The following is a 24,257-nucleotide window of genomic DNA, read 5'->3' on the forward strand; positions in this document are numbered from 1 at the left end:
AAGAGCCCATGCCAGCACATGAATGGCTTAGTCTAAAGCAACAACATTCAGACAGTTTGGGTGCACTATTTAGTAAAATATTTAAATATACAAAACCCAATTCTAGAGCTACTCCCATCTCAAATAATGCAACTTGAACATATTCCAGAAAAAGTCACAGTTGTTGAATGCACCTTCAGCTCTCAAACAACCAACCACACTTTTTGAAATGTGTATCGCAGTTTGGAACCTAATGAGATGCATTCCTGTCACATTTGCTAAAAGAGTACTTGGGGCAGTTTGCCCTTTAACTGTTTTTCAGTGCATAGCTCAACTATAAAACTTCTTTGTTTTCACTATTTTTATTCTATAATCTTATCAAACAAGCCATCAGGGTGAAAAAAAAGTAGTAATAGTATATAAACAAAAAGAGAAGTGGTAAGATCCACAACAGAGGTGGAAAAAAGATCTTATATCAAAATATGATTACAGTGGGGCTTGCATGTCTGCAAGGGAATGGTTTGGAGAGCCCACAGAGTTATTAATGAAATATACAGTATACTATAGTTGATATGAAAAAGAGCAGAATACCTGTCAAAAGGAGGGATGGGATAGTAATAACATCAAAAGAGAGAAAACTGTAGCAGAACATTTTTGTGAGGTCATGAGTATAAGACATGAAGGGGATAACTTGACTGATATACCATAAGTTTGTAAACTAAATATGCATATGAATTCACAGCTTTTGAAGTGGAACCAATAAGAGGACAAAATTAATTTAGCTGAAAAATGTAAACAGCAATAGCTAAATATTTATGGCAAACAGCAATTTTCAAAATGAGAGCTCATCGAAAGGTGCTCAAGCACTAAATCAAATGTTAGTGTGATAGACAGTAATATATTTGCAACAGTTAAAATTACTGAAAACTTGTATATGTAATAAATATTTCAGGAAATTGAATTTTCCCTGAAGAACATTTAAAAAATGCTTATTAACAGTAAGAAATAAATAAAAGCATCAAGGGTATTGCAAACTTTGAAGAGTAACAGCTTGTTATTATTTGTCAGGAAGCTAATCCTTTTTTTTAAATAACAGCATATTAACCCTTAATGGGCGGGCATCATCATATGAGTATCTATTACAGGTTTTGAGTGATGGATGAGCTAACTCATGTGAGTATTAATACTGTGCGCCATTTGGTTTGGATGAATTTAATGGGAAAAATGTTCATATCACTTCAGTGGCCCATAAATGACTTATGGCAACTATAATAGCTCAGCACAGGAGACATACCGTTCAGTATGCCTTGAGATTTCTGTGGGGAGTGTACTGCTTCTCTGCAGCTCCAGGATGTCTATTTATTTATTTGGTCATAAATATACCCAGGGATTGCTGCTGGTTTTAGTTCTTATCTTTTATGAAAGTATGTCAGCTATAATTGTAATTTGACAAAGAGAAGTGCAGAGAAATATTAAAAAAAAAAAGTATACCTCACAAAAAGTTACTGCTCCCCATCTCAGTAAATCTTGTAAACACTTTACAACAAATACACTCGGAATTTGTTACTGATTTTAGTTCTTATCTGTTAATGATGCTGTGTGAGATGTAATTATAAATTTACAAAATAAAATAAACTATTGGAAAAAACATGCATAACTTGGTAAAATTAGCATATTTTTACAAGTGTCTTGCAAAAGATGCCCCACACAGAGTTGTAAATAGTCATTTTCAACTTCCTGTGGAAGGTAGGGGAAATTAAAAAAAAAAAATTTTCTTACATCATGTGCATTTCCATTGATGTTTTTTTTTTACTTAAATTGGCCAATCTTAAAGTCTGCCTGGTCTGGGGGTGTGCTTGATATATGTTTAGTCTGTCCCTTAAGGGTTAAAGGTCGCTTGTAATCCAGTATAGAGAATTAAATTTTTACATTTCTGTTGAAAGGACACTCTTATACATGGGCATTTATCATCCACTACTCCCTACTCTTAAGCAATGGAAACTTTTGATAAAAAATGAGTGACAGCCATTAGTACTGTAATAACCAATTTTATTAATTAACCAAATCCTCTACATTATAAAAATAATTTCCTTTCTAAAAATTCGTCTGAGGTTCAATTTGTTCTCAAGTTTATCAGAGTTCACTTAGGCATCCAGTATTGTAGTTACCTACAGCATACAGCTCTTTACAGTAGTAATGTTTTCTATCATGACTACTTCATTTTTGTACATGAAATCAAGTTAATACCACACAAAAATGTTTAATCTTAATTTGAAAAGTAGCAATGAAATGTATGAAATAAAATTTTGTCCAACAAATTTAACCTAGGTATCTAGCACTGCAGTTAGTCTACATCAAACAGCACTGTACAGTAATAAATTTTCTATCAAGACAATTTTATCTTTGTACATGAAATAGATGAAATGAAGTTTTCATAATAAAACTAATATTGTAATACTTACCTGAACACCTGAATTAGCCCTGGTCACCTGACCAGCCCAAACTACATCCCCATAGCTTTTACCCACTAAGTGGGTAATCAAGTGTCAGCGTTACCAACGCTTACAGGAAAATCTGTCAAATGAGTTACCTGAAGTACAGTTGGCAACACTGCTGCAAGTCCCGGCCGAGTGAGGCCGAGATCCCCAATTGCATTGTTCACTAATCAAATTCAAGTGGGGAGGAGGGTGGGAATCATTCAGGTGTTACAATATTAGTTTTATTATGAAAACTTCATATTGCAATACACTCCCAGAACACCTGAATTAGCCCAATTAACAAAATTTTAAGGAGGTGGGATCAATCTAATCCAGCCCAACCTTGCAACAGGGAAAGCAGGTAACTCATTATTCGCCTACTTTGTTCAAATTAATGTATCCTCACCTGGTTATCCCACTCGGCAGGTGAGAATGTTTATAGAGAGAGTACCCCAGACGTCAGTCTCATGTCTAGGTACTGTCTGAGTCGAGCTACCTCTCATGTGGTATTCAAACCTCCTCATGGATAGAGAGTAGCAAAAATAAAAAAAAAAACCAACCTACCATGTGGCTAATCAAAGCACTCTCATGTATGGAGGGTCTGAGTCGATCTACCTCACATGTGGTATTCAAACCACCTCATAGATAGAGAGTAGCAAAATAAAAAACCAACTTACCATGTGGCTAATCACAGCCTCCCATGATTAGTGGAGAACGACGAACCTCCCATGTGGCTAAACAAAGCACTCTCATGTATGGAGGGTCTGAGTCGATCTACTTCTCGTGGTATTCAAATCCCCTCATAGATAGAGAGTAGCACACTAAAAAACCAACTTACCATGTGGCTAATCACAGCCTCCCATGATTAGTGGAGAACAACGAACCTCCCATGTGGCTAATCAAAGCACTCTCATGTAAGGAGGGGTACGATGAACCTCCCATGTGGCTAATCAAAGCACTCTCATGTATGGAGGGGTACGAAGAACCTCCCATATGGCTATTTTAGCCTCTCATGTATGAAGGTGAGGTGAAGCTGAGTGTGCAGGATCTTCAAGTTCTTCGCTGCCCGTTGGCACCAATGTATGCACAGAAGAAGTTGCAGAAACCAAACCTGTCCACAGGATCTTCCTAATTTCACAGTACTAATGTCAAACTTAATACTCTCACTATGAACCCCGACTAACAGAGAATCCAAATTCCAAAGTTCCTCAGACTACATTCATTACCTAAAGTTGCTCCCACCCTTAACGTTACTACGTAATTATAAGATCGAGTTTGTCATCACAAAGAGACCAAGCGATAAACTCTTCTTCTTCAAAGAAAACTGAATGTCTTTGAGGTAGAAAGATATGAAAACCGACACTGACTTCCAAGTGGCCGTTTCAAAGAACCTCCGCACTAAGAGCTAAGAACGCACCCACGATAGAAGGGTTAGCCGCTACACACGTGCTAAAAGAATAAATTTCACGTAAAAAGGAGAACGGTGAACCTCCCAAGTGGCTATTCACATCCTACCCATTAAGGAGGGAACGGGGTAGTGTGCCGAGCCAACGACCCTCCATCCTGCAAGTTGCGGCAAAGGCTGACAAGCGAAGAAGTATTCCAGCGTCGACGAAACAACCTAGGCTAGCCTACGGGAGCATCTCTTTGGACTCTCGTAAGGAAACTATCAAAGACTAGGATACTTAAGACGAACTAAACTTAAGTTCATGTGATTATACTATTACTGTTGCTTTAGATTCTAAAGCCTAGAAGTATTTCCTCTATCTGGTTAACCTAATAACCACCACACTATGTGAATACTACCTTAGCTAAATGAATGCACCCTAGATAATAGACTTCGCTGTTAAACGTGGACTAAGAGAATAACCTTCTGAGTCTTTGCACTAAGAGAATACCACCTCAGCTAATTGAACACACCCGTTAGATAGCGTCTCTTAACCCTTAAGAGCCTCTATTTACAAAAGTGTCTGTCAGTATGCCAGCGGCGTTCGGGAGTTAGTGCGAGCAGGGGCTTTAGTTTTAAGATTAAGAGTTACTTTTGGCTCCTTTTTTGTCGACAAATTGTAAAACAATCAAAGCAACACAGAGAAAATATTATCACAAAATGATGCATGAATTTGTAATGCACGGACGTAAAAAACAAGTTTTTTCTAAAATTCACCATAAATCAAAATATTGTGCTAGAGACTTCCCGTTTGTTGCAAAATTAAGGTAAATGATTGAATATTACTAGAATGTAAGAGTTTTAGTTTACAATTGCATTTTTCACCATTTCGTCGTGTCAACGTTGGACGAAGGTTGAAATTTTGGCACTTATCGTGATTTATATGAAAATATTTCAAAACTGATAAAAGCTAACCATGAGTTATTTTTTGTTGTATTCTACATGAAATTGTGCACATTTTCATGTATAACACTTTATGTAAGGCTTAATAGAAAACGGTGCGAATATTACGACAAGTTGACTAAAGAAATTCTGAGATTTTCAGCAGAGTTATCGTTCGCGGAGGGAAGGAAAAAGTTTTTTCAAAAATTCACCATAAATCGAAATATTGTGCTACAGACTTCCCGTTTGTTGCAAAATGAAGGTAAATGATTGAATATCATTAGAATGTTAAATTTTTGCTTACCAAAAAATACCCATATATATATAAAACTACAACCATGAGTTATTTTTTGTTGTATTCTACATGAAATTGCACACATTTTCATATATAAAACTTTATGTAATGGCTAATATAAAACGGTGCAAATTGCGACAAAGTGACAAAAGAATTTCTGAGGTGCGTCATTGATGCTCAGAAAAGCGAGAAGAAAGAAATTGGCGCATGCGGCGGCAACGTAACTTGTAAAAACAAAACACAGCGTGATCTCGTGAAATCCCAGCATCCCTCAAGGCACCGGATTCAAAATCTTTTCACAGAACCAGCTCATAAACTATTTTTCCGCGAATACTTAAAAGAGATGTGTGGATGAAACAATGGAAGATACGCAGATTCTACTGCCCTCCCACCTCGATTTCCATTCACAGGGACAGGTCTCAATATCCCAGGGAATATTGAAAGTATGTCGCCTTTAGATTTTTCCATGTATTTTTGATGATGAACTGATTGAACTTGTGCACTGAAACCAATAGATTTGCTGAGAGCAGTACAAGTACCCAGACTTAAATCGTGGCATCCTGTAACTCCCACCTGAACTCAAGAGTTTTCTTGGCACTAAATACTTTGAAAGGAATTGTGGAAAAGCCTGAAGAATCCTTGTATTGGTCTAAAATCATTCTTAGACCCCAATTTTTGCTGAAACTATGCCTTTCAAAGATACCACAGAAAATCAGGCCAGTAAACTGATAATGAGCTTATCGTGCAAATTCGCATCCTAATCCCAAACTGAATAAGATATATCCTATTTATGTGCACTTAGAAAATAAATTTAGAACTGTCTACACCACAAAGGAGATAATTTCAATTGATGAAAGTCTCTTGCTATATAAAGAAAGATTAGGATAGGTACAATATATCCCATTGAAAGAAGATCAAGATTAGGCATAAAGTTCTTTATGTTATGTGAAGCGAGTACAGGATATGTGTGGAGTTTTTTGATTTATGTAGGTAAAGGAACACAATTCGACCAGGATTTCAATGAATTGCCTAAATCCTCACAGGTTGTAATGACTTTACTGAAACCTCTTTTGAATAAAGGCTATTGCCTTACAATAGACAATTATTACACCAGTCCTGAGTTAGTGGATATTCTAGTAAAATGTAGAACAGATTGCTATGGCACTGTTAGAATAAATCGAAAAGACCTGCCAGTTTCATTGAAAACTGAAAAGTTGAAGAAGGGGGAAATGTCTGCTTATCGTAGAGGTAAAGTTATGGCCATGAGATGGAAGGATAAAAAAGATGTTCTCTCCACGGTTTCTGCAATAGTGATGAAGTTGAAATTGCCGAGTAGGAGGTACGAAAAGCCCAAAGTTGTAGTAGACTATAACCACACAATGGGTGGTGTGAATAAGTTGGATGAAGCTTGGCAAATTATCTGTTCCCAGGAAAGAACAAAAAATATTACAAAAAGTTTTCTTCCATCATCTAGATCTAGCCCTTTGGAATGCATATCAGTGTTTCAGTCAGTAATGAAAATTGCTGTTCATCTCTCAAATTCAGTTGAAATAATTGATTCAACTCTGAAGAGTATCATGCTGAAATCCCTCAAACAAGACCAGGTAGACCATCTATTTCAGCGAATCCTACCGCTATTCAGGAGAGGCATTTTCCAATTGACATTTCTCCTACACCCAAAAAGGAATTTCCTGCAAGGCAATGTGTTGTTTGCTCTAAGAAAGGGATAATAATGGAAAAGCTAAAGTCGGACAGTCTGCTACATGTGAGAGATGTGAAGTTAGTCTGTGTATAACTGCTTCAAATCATACCAAGCCTGAGCGGTTAGGAAATACATAGTTTATGTGAAGTGAATTTTTTTACCCAAATATGAAAATATATGATTTTTATTTATTCTATTGTTAATTTTTTATTGTTGATAATCTTTATCAAATGAAGTCAGGAAAAATAAAAAATTATCAGCATCAATATGATTTTATTCAATTCCTATTATCAAAATTACTAAAACAGAAGCATACGAGATATCTCTCGTGATAGAATAAAATTATTATAATTTGCGAGATCTTTCGTTATTAGTATAAAAGGTCTCAAGTGGAGTTTCTAAAAATTACGTTTACATAAAATAATCTACAATTTTCTGTTGAAATCAAATTAAGTAAATTAACAGTTATATTTAGAAATTTAATTCAATAAAACAATTAGATTCTTTGAAATATTATGTTCTTAAAATAAGTCTTTAAGGGTTAAGCATGAGCCTCTATTTACAAAAGTGTCTGTCGTATGCCAGCGGCGTTCGGAGTTAACGGCAGAAAAAGCACAAAATACAGCACGCTTAGTTTTTAAGATTAGAAGTTACTTTTTTGGCTCCTTTTTTTGTCATTGCCTGAAGTTTACTATGCAACCATCAAATTTAAAAAAATATTATCTTATATAAATATTGGAGATATATATTAAAAAAAAATTTCATATATAATTGTATACAAATCGCGCTGTGACAATGGTCAAAAACTAATGAGTTATTTTTTTGTTGTTGTATTGTACACTAAATTGGAAATGATTTTGGTATATAACAAATTGTAAAACAATCAAAACAACTTTTATAGAAAAATATTATCACAAAATGATGCATGAATTAAATGATTTTGGTGTAAAACAAGTTTTTCTAAATTCACCATAAATCAAAATATTGTGCTAGAGACTTCCCGTTTGTTGCAAAATGAAGGTAATTGATTGAATATTACTACACTGTAAGTGTTTTAGCTTACAATTGCAGTTTTCAACCATTTCGGTCGAGTTAAAGTTGACCGAAGGTCGAATTTTTTCTATTTGCTCGTGATTTGAAAATATTTCAAAACTGATAAAGCTACAACCATGAGTTATTTTGTTGTATTCTACATGATATTCGCACATTTTCATGTATAACACTATGTAAGACCTAATATAAAGCGGTCTGCGAAAATTACGACAAGGTGACTAAAGAAATTCTGAGATTTTCGCCGTTCTGGCGTCTTGAATAAGGAAAATGTTTTCAAAATTCACCAGAAATCGAAATATTGTGCTAGAGACTTCCCATTTGTTGCAAAATGAGTAAATAATTGAATGTTACCAGAATGTAAGAGTTTTAGCTTACAATTGCATTTTTCGACCATTGCGGTGAGTCAAAAGTTCACCGAAGGTTGAAATTTGGCATAATCGTGACTATAATGTTTCAAAACTGATAAAAGCAACAACCATGAGTTATTTTTTGTTGTATTCTACATGAAATTGTGCACATTTTCATATATAAAACTTTATGTAACGGCTAATATAAAATGGTACAAACATTACGACAAAGTGACGAAGGAATTTCTGAGATGTTCGGCCGAATTACCACGTGCGGACATAAGGAAAAGAGTTTTCAAAATTCACATCAAAATATTGTACTAGAACTTCCAATTTGTTGCAAAATGAAGGTAAATAGATTGAATATTACTAGAATGTAGAGTTTTAGCTTACAATTGCATTTTTAAACCATTTGGTCGTGTATCCATGATCGACGAAGTTGAAATATTGGCACTTATAGTGTTTATAGAAAATATTTCAAAACTGATAAGCTAACCATGAGTTATTTTTTTGTTGTATTCCATGAAATTGTACATTTTCATGTATAACACTTTATGTAAGGCTTAACCCAATAAGCGGTGCGAATAATGCGACAAAGGTGACTAAAAGAAATTCTGAGATTTTCCCAAGCCTGCATTATCGATGCTTGTGGAGGGGAAGGGAAAAAGTTTTTTCAAAAATTCACCATAAATCGAAATATTGTGCTAGAGACTTCCCGTTTGTTGCAAAATGAAGGTAAATGATTGAATATCATTAGAATGTTAGATTTTTTGCTTACCAAAAAATACCCATATATATATAAAACTACAACCATGAGTTATTTTTTGTTGTATTCTACATGAAATTGCACACATTTTCATATATAAAACTTTATGTAATAGCTAATATAAAGCAGTTAAAAATTACGACAAAGTGACAAAAGAATTTCTGAGATCTTGTCGCTGATGCTCTGTAGTCGAGAAAAGAAATTGGCGCATGCGTAGTGAGTAACAGTAAACAAAACCTGGCGTGGTCGTGAACTCCCAGGATCCCTCAAGGCACGTGATTTAAATCTTTGTAAACTAGGCCTATAACTATTTTCCATGAATATAAAAAACTTTTTGTAGTCGACATACCGTACGTCCACTCGGCACCCGACAGACAATTTTAGTTGACGTACGATACGTCCAGTCGGCTTTCAAGGGTTAAGCAAAGGAAGAAAACACAGACGGACTCACAAGTAAACTACCTCCAGAATAGAAGACTCTGAACCATTCCTTAGAACGGAAGATGAAGTGGACATACTCCAAATGCACAATAACATTTAATGAAAAAACTGTTAAATGCTAAATAATGCCACGTCAAATTAAATTGTGCTCAGGAGCATAAAGCTCACCATGAGAATCGTGAAGTGTGCCGCAACTGTGTTTGTGGAGTGGTAGCTTATGAACCGAACCAGGAACCAGAACCCTTTTCTCGAAAGTGACTAGCCATCATGACAGCGGGCGGGGAAGATTCACGGTGAGACAAAGTGTACACAGAAACCGGCGGAGTTTCTCAACCTTGATAAATAGACTAACATTAGCATTGGACGCGGAAACATCGCTGATGCGGAACCAAACACTTGCAGATAAAAAACCTTAAACAAACGAAGCAGAGTTTTAGCCTCCGACTCTGTCTTCGCCACAACTTCCGGAAGAAGAGAAATACTTATCATTTCCCGCCTAAGAAACCAGCCTAGGAAACTTCCCGAAGCTTATCCACCTTTTTATCTGCAGCTAAAGCCGAAAGAAAAAAACCACCTAATCAGTTATCTTAACATTAAAACTTCTCACTAGGGAGCCCGAGTTGGCAAGACCGGACATTAAACTTTCGGGAGGCAGTAATAAATTGAAGATCTTACTCACTAGGGGGTACCGAGAAGATGGAAAAGTGCACTGCTAAGTGCTGAGGCGATTAACCAACAATAGTCGAAAATGGAAGAATCTTTACTTTCGAGAAGGAATAAGAAAACCAGCTATTTTGGTTATGGCAGGCTAAGATGGAATGACCTTTCTTCTGACACAGACTTCCCATGTCAAGCTGACCTGGTAAAGCTTCACGGTTGAGATTTCTCAAGCTGAAAGAAACACTGTCTAGACATAGTTTTACAGTGTCTGGACTGTCTGGCTATTCACTAGAAGCGATCATGCAACTAGGTTCTTCACGCGAAGTTTGGATGATAATGCTGGTGAAAATGCGGTTGTCTAAAAAGATCTTCCGCATGAAGGGAACATGAACTTCACGTAAGGAGCATTAGGAATTCAGAACGGCGTCGAGGCAACAGGACCTGGGAGTCATGGCGTCTTGACCTCCGCAATTCCTGATTGCCTGAAGAATGAGACCGAATGGCAGAAAGCATACACCTCTAAGTTCTAATGATCTTGTTCCCCCCGAGTTCTCAGATACGACACGGCAGTTACGATGTCGCAAAGCAGACCCACTACTGTGTTGCACACTAGGACTGGAAAACACCTGGGGGCTTCCTTTACAGTCCTGGGGTTCCCGAGTTGTGACTCCTCTCATTCCCGATCCCCCAGGGCCCAGCCTGGGTCCTCAAGGTTATACAACCTTGAAATGAGGCATCTGAGTACAGATGAACGTCAGGAAGAGGAGACTAAGACCATCCAGATGTCGATCACGCTTCTTCCGACTATACAGATCCGACAAGTGAGAATGGTTCAGATTATACTATGCATTCTCGTGTGCGTCCCAGTGATTCTGAGACATAGTACGAAGAAAACTTAAGCGGAACACAAGACCTGGGTCAAAGAGAGAGAGAGAGAGAGAGAGAGAGAGAGAGAGAATCGTTTCAGATTATGCCATTCTCAATGTGGAAGTCAGTGATTCCTGAGACACTGAAGGCATCACGGAGACACAAGACCCTGGAATTGAGAGAGAGAGAGAGAGAGAGAGAGACATTAATTCTCCTTAGGCTTCTCCAAGTGGGTACAGCTGTTCCTGCTGGACAGGAACACCTCTCTTGTATTGCCACCCTCAAAGATGCATAATTGCCAACACTGGAGACGCCAGGTTAGAAGCAACAAGTTCATTATGCTGGCCACATCCCCTGACCCCAGAGCTACCACATAATCATAGCTTGCTGCGCTACTGCTGACGACAGCTACCTGAAACTGACATGGAGAGATATCCTCCTCTAAGAACTGTTGCAGGCGCAAAAGCGCCTCAACGAAACCCTCTCCCGAATGTCTGGATAGTGGCGGAAGCTTTAAAAGAAGTCCCTCCTCTTCTGCCAAAGAACATTGTACAGTCAAGCGAAATGTTAACCTGGTATGCCAGCCCCACTGACACCGAAGTGACGAGGTGTCAGGCAGTGCCGGACCGGAGGGAGTATATCCATCTTGTTTGAGAAAACCCTACCAACCCGGACACATCCACATAGAGAGGACAAGGCCTCTGGATGGCTGCAAAAGGTGTCCTCCAAGATACAAGCCTCCTTAGATAAACTGAGACCAACAATTGATGTGAAGGAACCGAGAAGGCCTCAACGATGCGTTGAAGAGCACATTCCCGCGAAGGGTTATCAGCTACCTTGTTAAACCCACTCCTGAATAGAGGATGCAAGGATTGAAATCTAATTACCGACCCTATCAAAGCCACTAACCTAAGTCTGCCTCCTTATTGCCTGCCCAACAAGGCCAAAAGCAAGACCAGGTGCTAATAGCCAGACAACTACCGGTTCTGTCTCGCGACTCGAACATCGTTTGATTCGGAAGTGTAAGCTCCTCAGACATAGTTGAGGATAAGTGAGGATGAAGTCACCATCCGCTTATGCACCATTCTCATAGCTGAAGGAGAACTAATATCGATGCCGGATCATCTTCTTCAAATGAACGTCCTTGTCAGACTGGTCGGCAGGCGGGAGGATTGTCGGACTCATCTGACGAGGAGCAGGAAAGAGGCGGGCGACCTGAAAACATCGAACTCGAAAACCTGGAACTGGCTACACCTGCAGATTTGCGTGAGACAGATACCTGACATATCAGTGCGAACATGCTGGAGGCACCGTAGGTTGAGCAAACCCTGCACCTGCACTTGGGGATGATGCAACACCACAGGTAGCCACCTGGAGCTGGACCCACACCACTACAGGCAGAAGAAATTTTAACACCCGAACTATCATCCGGTGTATCAAACACATGAAATGGGAATCGGAACTGAAGAATCAAATCAACCCCAAACCTACATGGATGCCTACGACAAGGACAGAAACTGCTGGAAAGTTGAGGAAGAAGCCGAAGGAGGGAAGAAGAGAATCCACACTCGAATTAACCACCCAGGCGCTAGCAGCTACAGTGTTGGACAGATGGAGAAAATTCGTGACGGTAAACTCAAAGAAGTATCGAGAGATTACAAGTTCAATGGTGCTGATACACTGAATGCTGTATGGCCCAATTGCCGACTGCTGAAGCATCATAAATAGCCAGATGTCTCGGTTAGGAACCCGTAAAGAGAATGAAATAAGTTGTGATGCCTCCTGAAGCACCTGAAGCAACTGGGCCGGATGCATGAGCTACAGGATTATAAAGGTGATAAAGGCGAGGATCTGTAAAAGTACCCTTCCCTTAACGAAGAAGGAGCACGTTGGGCTTTAATATATAAGTTGAACCAGAAAACCTTTCCTCTGCTGAGTTAAAAGCCAACAAAGCAGGATGAGCAACAAAGAGCCTGAAGAGCCCTCCGAAGAGTGGACCGAAAAGAAGACTGAGAAGGGCAATGGAAGAAGGCTTAGAAGAAAAAGGGGAAAAACGGGAAAATTCCGTAGCGGCCAAAGAGGCCATAGATTTCAAGGGAAAATGAGCAGTTCCTCTTTCCCTTCCTGCTAATCTTGATAGACATTATCAAAATCAGAAAATTCTTTAAAACCGATCATCAATATTGGAAAAATTAAGTCGCCACAGTACCACCATCATGAAGCGAAAGAAATTTTAACCCCACAGAGGAAGGAACGCCGAAGAAGGAGTATTCAAGGAAAAACAAAAATTCCAGAACCAGATACAGAAACCAAGTGAACAACACTCCGAGATCCCCAGAAACCTTTGTTACACAGAGCACAAGCAGGAAATAAAACCGACGATTGATCTAAATGAGACCTAACATTGTAACCCAACCAAACCTGAACCCAATAAGACTGCACATTCAACTACTCTTCTGAATACTTAGTAAATTAAATTCCCTACCCTTCTGAGTGTTCCTAATTCTAAATCCACCTTAGAACTTACGCTTTTTGGAGAGGGAAGGAAATCAGCTACTTCTTTGCTGCTCTGCGCTGGGGCCGGCAGATTCTACCTTTTTTGGCCTCTGAGATCTCCACCTTGCCCAGCACCCGTTAGGGCTGGTTCTAAAACAGGCAGGAGGGCTGAAAAAGAACAGTACTAACTACAACACTATTACTGTCTTATCTCTGGTTTCGTTAATTTAGTCATAAAGCTAGAAAAACCGATAGACACTCAGCTAGTAACTTGTCCTCTAACTTTTTGAATAATTCTTCCATCTGATCTACCGACCAAGACTTGCTGCCTATCTGACTGATACTACACCATCTTTCCACCATAAAATGCTAAACAGAATGTGATGATGTTGAGAATTTTTCATCCTCACGCTTGCAGGGCGTGTGGGGCGATGATCAGCATCAGCGGTAGGAAACCACCAACCGTCGAAGATGTAAATGAAGTTGAAGAATCGACTGGCAACTGGCGACGTCTTCTTGTTTGACTTACCAATCAGTCCAAATTACCGATCCAAAAATTCAAAATTGGAGAAGTTCTAAATCCATCAATAAAGTATCTGACTCCAGGAGAAAATCTGCGTTGAAAACAGCCCAAATGAAGCGATCTGATGTTCCAAATTCTTGAATGAAGTCAGGCTATGACCAAAAGTTTGCTTGATGTGGGACACACCCACAGCATGGCCGAACAAAAAGCAATTGGGGATCTTGACCTCACTCGGCGGACTTGCAGCAGTGTTGCCATGGTATGGGTAACTCATTTGACAGATTTTCCTGCTAGCGTTGGTAGCGTTGACAGTTAATGATTACCCACTTAGTGGGTAAAAGCTATGGGGCTGTAGTTCGGGCTGGTCAGGTGACCAGGGTTAATTCAGGTGTTCAGGGAGTGTATTGCAATAGAATGTTTACATTCAAGCACATTTAGGGAGTCTCATTTTCACTGGTAATGCTGCCCTAAAGAAATAGCTGTCAATCTCTTGTCAGTTGACCCTCCTCCCTCCAAATCCTCAACTCCTATCAAAACCATCTAAGTGTGTACAGCTAATTTTACAAAGAAAATGCTGCAATTGTAATTCTTTCTATTATTCATTTCAGGTGCAGTTTAACAAATTAACAAATAAGTTTTGTCACAATTATACTGCAGCAGCATTACTTGCAAAACTGCCAGAAGTCAGAAGCAAATGTTTTTTAAGTTGGTAAATTCTTATTTATTGATTTTGGATTCATATTTTTGTTGCTTTCCATCAGCTAATCTGCAATATTATCAGTATTTACTAAAGTCACCTTTCATAATACAATCAAATCCCTTACAACCAGCATCCCGAGACCAAAGGGTTGACTGTTATCTGAATCTGCCGGTTGCATGAGATATCCCTCTTAAATGCCTGAAGTGTATCCTGAACTGCCTGTGTCTTCCATTATCAGTAACATTATACTTATTATTCATAGTTTTACTATTAAATGATTCCTAACTTCTTCAACCTCATCCTTTGTTTACCTTCTTATGACAGTAGTGTGAACAGTGTTTAAATCCAAGCTCTGATACAGCAGATACACACACAAACACTGATGAATTAGACCGCAGACACAGGAGAAACTGTGCATCTGCTCACCTTTAACTTTCACTCTCTCTCTGCCAAAAACCTTTTCCAACTGAACTTGGGATCTGCTCATCTCTCTCTCTCTGGATTATTCTTTATATTAACATAGCGAGAGAGAGAGAGAGAGGTGGGGTAGGTAGGTAGGCAAGCAAACACAAAGTGCATAGTTGACCTCAGTGATGCATTCATGCACCTATGCACGCTGCATTAAACCTTATATATACAACACCCCTTACAGGCCAGGATAAACATACATTAACAATACCACCCCCAGGCTGAGCAAACTTCAAGGTCAGCCAATTAATAAAAAAAAAAAAAAAAAAAAAAAAAGAGGAAGATATGCACAAGTGTAAGAAAAAAAAATATAAACTTCCTGTACCTTCCATGGGAAGCTGAAAATGAATATTTCCAGTAAAATTACAGTACCCTAATCTTAGCAAGTTATATCTGTTCTTTCTGATATATTTTTGTTCCTACTCAAATACAAACCTTTGGTCTTTACATAGGAATTAGCTTGCAGAAGCAAGCTGGAATGGCAGTTTAGCTTTCAGACAAGGTGTAACTACCAGTGGTAGGAGAAAGCCCTGCCCACTCTTCAGTCTGCACTCCACTTTGCTTTCGGCTGCCGTCGTGTGACGACATCTTTCTGCACTTCTCTACCCGATTGCTGTTTGCTTTCTTTTTTGTTATTTTGTTGGAACATTTTTGTCGTTGTTGCTTATTATATATTGTGTGATTGTTGTTTATTACAGGCAGTCCCCGGGTTATGAAGGTCCGGCTTATGACGTTCTGAGGCCAATCCGACAGAAGAAATATGGCTACAAAATGGCAGAATAATAAAAATCTGGAGGTTTTTTTGATGAAAAACTCAAAAAAATGCATTAACATCATTTTCAGTACACCCAAGGAATTAAAAGTAAGGTTTTCTTAGGACTTTTAATGATTTTCGACGATTTTCAGCTTATGACGCGGCATAGGAACGGAACCCCCATCGTAAACCAGGGACTGCCTATATAATGGATATATAAACCCCTCAATCACTTTAGCACCTTTTGGAGAGGAAACAGCAGGCTTTAGGCATTGTCCAGGGAGGGAAGTTTGCGTATTCAGTTCTCTCTGCTTTGAGATTGATCCTCACTTTAGTGTACAGGCAGTCCCCGGTTATCGGCAGCTTCGGTTACCGGCGGTCCGGTTTTACAGCACTTGTCTAGTGACAATGATAACCAGATTTTCGTCGCTGATAACTGGTTATCGGCGCTGATAACCAGTTATTGGCCCTGATCGCCTCTTATCGGCGGCGCTGATCACCGATTATCGGCGCCACTAACCAGGGATCAGTGCTATTATTGCTGATTTTCGGTTAGCGGCGATTTTCGGTTGTCGTCATGCCGTCTGGAACGGAACCCTGCCGATAACCAGGGACTGCCTGTAATTCACACCATGACATGAGTGTGAATAAACAACCTAACCCAACTTCCTTTTCAAGTGTTGTGGAGACCAAGGGCCTTACAGAGTTAACTTTTTTATCACTTGTAGACTATGAGGGGAACTGCTGGTACCTTCCTTGGTAACCCGTTATGTAGCATCAGGAGTGTATTCCCGCATGTTCCCAAGAAAGGGGAGGAGGAGGTCGTCATTGTCATCAAGTGCTGTTACCTTCTTTCCTCCTTCTTCCAAAGCTGGCAAGCGGAGGAAGAGGAAGATTTCCTCGTTCTCCCGTGGAAAGTCTTGTAGAGCTTCCAGCAGCTAGCCCTCCTTTTGTAGAGAGGGTTGACAGTCTCTTGCTAGAGTGAGTACCTCTGCCCCTGCTGCCTAGCACATGGGTGCAACTGCTACCTGAGGTTCTCTGGAATACTGGCATGTACCTGGGGTTCCCCAGACCCACAGTGTACCGGTGCCGGCCTTGGTGGGCTACCTACCCAGGATTTTGGTACCAGACCTATTCTCTATTTAGAAGTACCATGGTATCTCTGATCCTGTTCCCGAGTGCTTGGGTGCAACCGCTATCCGGGGTTCTTCGGACCCCCGGTGTACTGGTACTGGCCACAATAGGCCACCTACATGGGGCATCGGAACCAGCCCTGGTCTCTTGCTAGCTGACTCAATGGGTGCTACTGCTAGCTGGGGTTCTTCGGACCCTCAGTGTAATGGTATCGGCCTTGGTGGACGCCTGCCTTGGCCACCAGTACCAACCCCACTAGTCCGTCTACCGGGGTCGGCAAGGGTCCCTGGCCTATGACCCGGTCCCAGCTACCGGCGCAAGCCAGCAGAAGAAGGTGAACAGAGAGAGCATGCGGGGGCTCCCTCACCCCATTCCCGCTCTTCAAGAGAACAGCCCAGGGGTCCAAGGATGGTGGCCCGGTTGCTTGGGCAAGGCAAGAGGAGGTTCCCTGCTTAGTTCTCCTGTAGAAGCCTCAGCCTTTAAATTGGCCAAGGCCTCACTTACCTGCCAGGACTTCTGTCTTTGGCAAGTGGGGGCAAAGGTGCTTGCAATCTCACACTTGTTCCCTCCTCCTCCTGGAAAATTTTCCAGGAAGGCAGGAGCTGAACAGGTTAAGGGCTTAGAACTGGGAATGTTCTCACTCCCATCCCAGCCTATTACTTGGAGGTCTATATTCCTGGTCCAGTCCTCGGATGGGACGTACAGCCCCCCGCCCCGTTTTATGCATTTCACGTCTGAGAAGAAGTCTACGTTGGGGTTCAACAGAAATAGAAATTTCCCTTGCGACAACCCTCCTTCTAAGCTCCAAAATTGCAGATCCTCTTTTACCTCTGGAGTCACTTGGAACATGTATGAGTCTGGCTATTTTTTCCTGTTCCAGCTGATTCTTAAAAAGAATTGGAGCGGTCTCATATGCCTGCTAAGGAGTACGAATTGTTCTATTTGACAATAATGTCCTAAGAAGACTCATCTATTCGTTGGCAGACTACTGGTCCAGAAGAAGAAATGTGCGAACTATCTTGAGGCAAGACTATTCTCTTCAGTGAGGGAAACACCTGAAAACTCAAGTCTATTATCATCCCTAAATAAAGAATTCTTTTGTGATGGAATCATCTAAGACTTCTGAACGTTGATCTTCAATCCCAGCTCCTGGGCTAGGAGAAGAGTCTTTTAAAGGTCCTCCAAACATTTCTCTTTTGATTGGGCCCGAAGGAGCCAATCGTCCAAGTAAAGGGAGACCTTGATTCCCATCAGATGGAGCCATTTCGCTGAGGGAGCGAGAACTCTAGTAAACACTTGAGGCGTCATTGATAACCAACAACATACAGTGCAGAACTAGAACACTTTGTTCCCAAACATGAACCTCAGAAACTTCCTCGATTCCCGATGTATTGGGATGTGGAAATACACAACCTGCATGTCTACTGATGTCATCCAGTCTCTCTGGCGAATGGATGACATGAGGGTTCAATTTGTCTCCATCTTGAACTTTGTCTTTTGAATGAAGACATTCAATGCGCTGATGTCCAGGATGGGCCTCCATCCCCCTGAAGCTTTGGGCACCATAAAAAGGCGATTGTAGAACCCTGGGAAGCCACATTTTCTACTAATTCTATCGTCCCCTTCTTGAGAAGGGACAGCATTTCCTCTGAGAGGGCCAAAGGCTTTTTCGAGCCTTTGGAGTAAGCTGACAATGTTATTGGAGAGCTGCTTAAAGGTGGCTTTTCTCTGAAGGGGATAGAATAGCCTTCCCTCAGAACACTGACAATCCAGGGCTCTGCCCCCCTATCTCTTCATCTCTCCCAGAAGAGAAGGAGCCTGGCTCCTACAGAAGTTTGGAGGACGAAATTCTCACTTCCGAGAGGCAGAACGGGATTAGGATCTCTTAATGGCTCTGGAGACGAATCTCCTGGAAGAATGGGATCTAGAAAGGGATCTTTGGCTGCTGGCATGAAAGGGCCAAGTCTGCAGCAGGGAGACTGTCCTGGAGGAATGAGCGGGCACCTCCTTAGGCCACCTAGAGGATTGGGCAAGATCTTGCGTATTCTTCCTCTGAAGAGCCAAAGACATCCCCAGAAATGTAGCCTGCGGGAACAGGGGATAACGATCCAGAGGGGGAAAACATAAGGGCTGACTTCAGGAATAGTAGAGCAGTCCTTAAGCTTACAGACTAGAGAAACCACTGCCCAATCAAGAAAACTCACACTTCAAATACCTTAAACATGTTTCTAAGGTGTGAGAGCTCCGTCGAACTGAACATGATCTTTCTTTTTCTCTTTTCTATCTAATTTCCCTATATTTTCTACATCACAACAGCGGACCTACAGGAGGAATCGCTCAGCCCAGGGCAGCTCCCCCAGGGAGGGGGCAGAAACTTCCAGAGAAGGAGCTTCCCCTGTGGCATAAAAGAGTTGTCTTCTCTTAAATGATCTAGAAGGAGAGAAGCTGAAAATGGCTCTACCTTGTTCCTTCTTCTCCACTAGCCATCCCTCAATAACACCGAAGGCTTTCTTAGCAGAAGAAGAAAGCACTAACTTGGCCAGTCTCGAAGAATCGAAAGACTGACTCCCCAAGAAAAGTTGACGTGGGCGAAGGAGCTGCAGGCAAAAAGCAATTCGGGAAGGTAGCAATAAGATACCTCAGCAGCGATGCATAAGCTGAAGGACGAGCGTCTTGAGCAATAATTTCTTCCTTGTCAGATGATACATGAGACAAAACTAAGTCAGTAGGTTGGGGGGTTGACAGAGCCTTCATCAACAGGCTCAAAAAATTGTCAAACCTGCTCTGAATCAGGTCTACCACAGAGGGTGCTTGCTTGCTAGAAGAGGGTAAAGCCTGAAGTGTGGGAGTCCAAGAGACAGAAGAATGCCCAACAGCTCGAGGAACATTAACAGTAGAAGGAGTCAAAGCGTCGGCAGCAGAACCATGGTGAGCGGAATAGAGAGGGTACTCTGGTTCCATCTTAGATGGCAATCCATGAACCATTGAGTGGACAGGCAAAGATGGGAGCTCTATGTCACTCTAGAGAAGACAGGTGCTCTGACACAGCAGCATGAGAAGGAGCCAAGAAGCGCTGAGACGATTTCAGGCGCTCAGAAGAAACCGGGTGTTTGGCAGCCAAGGGAGCTTCCGACACTGCAGGGCGCTCAGGAGCCAGAGGAGTCTCGGGTGCATGAGGACGCTCGGAAGAAGATGTCTTAGATAAAGAGTGCTTATGAGAAGCAGGACCCTTGGAAGCTACTCTCTGACTCTCTACCAAGGGAGGGACAGAAGGAAAACACTCCAAACTGTCCCGATGACTGCAAGACGGAAGAGGACTGCAAACAGGCTCTTTGAATTTCTTACATGGCACTGGAGGAGAATGCGACACATTACCAGCATGCTTTTCAAAGGGCGACTCATCCGCAAAATGCCATTGGTGCCTGGGAGAAGAATCACCCGAGCTAGATGAAAGACGATGCACGTCCAAGGATGTGCCTTTCCAGTGGCGCTTGACTGTAACCTGGGATTCAACAACAGGTTCAACCGAGGGGGCAACTACCTGTGGGCAAACCCCACTGACCTCCCTTAGGCTACCAGTTTGACTCCTCCCAGGTTTTGGGGAGCATGACATCGACCTTTGCCTAGGAGAATCGGCAGGACAGGCAGCCACCTCTTCCACCAACACATCACTAACACTAGGTGCAATCGGACGCTCCACTGACACTGCACTGGTGCTAGGCGCAACAGGGAGCTCCAAATCACTCTTTGTCCATAAGAACATTAACCGATGAGGCTAACTGTGCAATAGATTCTACAATCAATTTGAACCTTTTATCAATTTTACACTCAAGGCTGGCAATGGTGTTGGGTTTGGAAGTGAGAGAGCCGGGTAGAGGAGCGGGTTGCATAGCCAGAGAACTGGGTACGGGATCAACAGAAATAACAGGAACATCAATCTCGACATTAGTATTGTCAATATTATGATCAGCAGAAGATCCCTGACTAGCTAAAGACTAACTAATCCGTCTAGCTGTCCCTTTTCTCTTTTTATCTCTGGCAAGTTTATTAACCCTTAAACGCCTTTGGGCGTATCACGTCAACTAAAATTGTCTGTTGGGTGCCAAGTGGACGATTCACGTCGACTACAAAAATTTCAACCTTCGTCAACTCTGACTCAACCGAAATGGTCAAAAATGCAATTGTAAGCTAAAACTCTTACATTCTAGTAATATTCAATCATGTACCTTCATTTTGCAACAAATTGGAAGTCTCTAGCACAATATTTCGATTTATGGTGAATTTTGAAAAACTTTTTTTCTTACGCCCACATGAACTGCCGAAAATTTCAGAAATACTTTCGTCATTTTGTCGTAATTTTGCACTGTTCTATATTAGCCGTTATATAAAGTTTTATATATGAAAATGTGTGCAATTTCATGTAAAATAAGCAAAATACAACCCATGGTTGTAGCTTTATCAGTTTGGAAATATTTTCATATAAACCACGATAACTGCCAAAATTTCAACCTTCGGTCAACTTTTGACTCGACCAAAATGGTCAAAAACGCAATTGTAGCTAAAACTCTTACATTCTAGTAATATACAATCATTTACCTTCATTTTGCAACCAATTGGAAGTCTCTAGCACAATATTTCGATTTATGGTGAATTTTTGAAAAAACTTTTTCTCATTCGCTCATTTGAAATTCTTTCACACGTTGTCGTAATGTTTGCGCCATTTTATATTAGTCGTTACATAAAGTTTTATATATGGAAATGTGTGCAATTTCAAGAATACAACAGAAAATAAGTCATGGTTGTAGCTTTTATCAGTTTTGAAATATTTTCATATAAATCACGATAACTGCCAAAATTTCAACCTTCGGTCAACTTTAACTGTCAATGGTAAAAACGCAATTATAAGCTAAAACTCTTACATTCTAGTAATATTCAATCATGTACCTTCATTTTGCAACAAACTGGAAGTCTCTAGCACAATATTTCGATTTACGTGAATTTCTGAAAAAAAAAAAACCTTTTTCCTTTCTCAGCCACACCTCTTCGGCCAACATCTCAGAAATTCTTTTGTCACATTGTCGTAATATTTGCACAGTTTTATATTAGTCACTACATAAAGTTTTATATATGAAAATGTACAATTTCATGTACAATACAACAGAAAATAACCCATGGTTGTAGCTTTTATCAGTTTTGAAATATTTTCATATAAATCAACGATAAATAGAAAAAATTCGACTTTAGTCAACTTTAACTTTCCAAATGGTCGGAAAACTGCAATTGTAAGCAAAACACTTACAGTCTAGTAATATTCAATCAATTACCTTCATTTTTCAACAAACGGAAGTCTCTAGCACAATATTTCGATTTATGGTGAATTTTTGAAAAAACATTTTTTACGCCCGGGTGTTACGAATTCATGCATCATTTTGTGATAATATTTTCTCTGATCGTTTTACAATTTGTTATATACCAAATTCATCGAAATTTAGTGTACAATACAAAGAAAAACAAAATAACCCATTAGCTTTAACTATCACAGCGATTTTTGTAAAATTATATATGAAAATTTTTTTTGCACTATCATATATTTCAATATTTATATATGATAATGATATTTTTTTCCATTTCTGATGGTTGCATACTAAACTTCAGGCAATGACAAAAAAATGAGCCAAATATGAACTCTTAATCTTAAAAACTAAAGCGTGCTGTGATTTTTTGAAAAAACTTTTTTTGTCTCACTGAACGCCACGCATACAGGAGCGTTTTTGTTAAAATGGTTAAAATGAGATCCTAAAGTCTTCCACTTCTTACTGTCCCAGTCTATAATTCATTAGATTGTAAGTCTTCTGAACAAACTTGTTCCCTACAATCCGTGCAGATAGAATGGGAATCGTAAGATTCCTTAGTCAAATGTGTATTACAGCCTTTGCTGCAATACCTAAAGCTAGTTGAATTTGAGTCTGACATTTGGCAAACAAGTCAACTAAAGTCACAATTGGTAAGCAAGGTAAAGTCAAATTATAATGAAATTCAAAATTAAGGGCAAAAAAGAGTCTAACTCTATCTAATGATGCCGAAAGGCTATCAAAGCAAGAATACTTCACCAAATATGATGAGAAATCAATAGGAACGACGAATTCCAAAAACAGAGCTGCCGCTAAAAGCTGGTGTACAGCCATTAGCCGGCAGAAAGAAATTAAATCCTTTTGCTAGTTGTTCCTCTCACCCTGAAAGTGGGCGGGATTAGTCACCTAGCCAAACAATATAGCACGACCAAAATTTTTAGCTGCCGGTTAATAGAAACTATAGCAATGTAATTATATGGTAAGTCATTTATATGAAAATTAAATGTTTACTGGTAAACACAATACCTGCTCAATATTCCTTCTAAAAAAGGAAGAGTCTTATATACCATCAAATAGAGTAATTCAGTGTTTTAAATGTCTATTTTATTTAGCAACAAGTTATCCAATATATGGTGAACAACAATGTTGCGAACCTTTTTAGAATAATGCTGAATATTAACAATCATACAGTGGAAATGAGCTGGAAATCCCAGCTGGAGCTGTTAACAGTAGTGCACACACACAAAAAGTGAGGTGGCGACTGATGGGTGCCAGTGGTTCTAAGTGACACATAATAATACTATCATTCCTCTGTCTGATAAGACTAAAGACATTTGAGTCTAGGGTGCCATTCAAAAACCATGGACATGGGCACTTAAAATGGTTGATGGGAATGTGACCCCCACCCCCAAAAAATCACTCAGAACTAGTAAAAAATTGAAAATGAATAAACACTTACCTCAGGAGTAGGAACCAATTTGGGTGGAGGCAAGGGCTTGATATCTTTAAGAATTTTGTCCTCTAACTTTCTGTTCAGCTCCTGAATTCTGAGGGACAGTACAAACTTTGTTGCCTGCTTCTTTTTCTTCTCTTCTAAAGACTATTAAGAACAAAGAAATAACACTTCAAAATCATTATAATTACAATATACTAAAATGAGCTATACATTCAAAGTAAAATACTAATACAGATTACACAGTAAATAGCATACAGGGCAAAGTAGAACAGAGAAACGAAAAATATAAACAATTAACCTAACAAATATCAGGATTACAAACACAAAATAAAGGCAAAAGTAGACAAAATATTACAAAATTTTTGTTATTTGTATTTTTTCCTAGGACACAAACCTACAGTTAAATAGATGTTGTTTCTCGCACAAGGCACAGTTTGCTGTCACCAACTAACAATAAAA

General features: G+C 40.0%; 1 protein-coding gene across 4 annotated transcripts in view; it reads right to left on the minus strand.

The window, feature by feature from the left end:
• Positions 1 to 24,257, minus strand: part of LOC136832839 (tyrosine-protein kinase BAZ1B-like) — a 193,388-nt gene that overhangs the window by 129,159 nt on the left and 39,972 nt on the right. For all 4 annotated transcript variants that reach the window (XM_067094492.1, XM_067094491.1, XM_067094493.1 and 1 more), the window contains exon 8: positions 23,802 to 23,942. In XM_067094492.1, the coding sequence (XP_066950593.1) occupies positions 23,802 to 23,942 (141 nt within the window). The remainder of the gene's footprint in view (positions 1 to 23,801; positions 23,943 to 24,257) is intronic.

This window comes from Macrobrachium rosenbergii, chromosome 50 (genome assembly GCF_040412425.1).
Source record: "Macrobrachium rosenbergii isolate ZJJX-2024 chromosome 50, ASM4041242v1, whole genome shotgun sequence".
NCBI classification, from domain to species: domain Eukaryota; kingdom Metazoa; phylum Arthropoda; class Malacostraca; order Decapoda; family Palaemonidae; genus Macrobrachium; species Macrobrachium rosenbergii.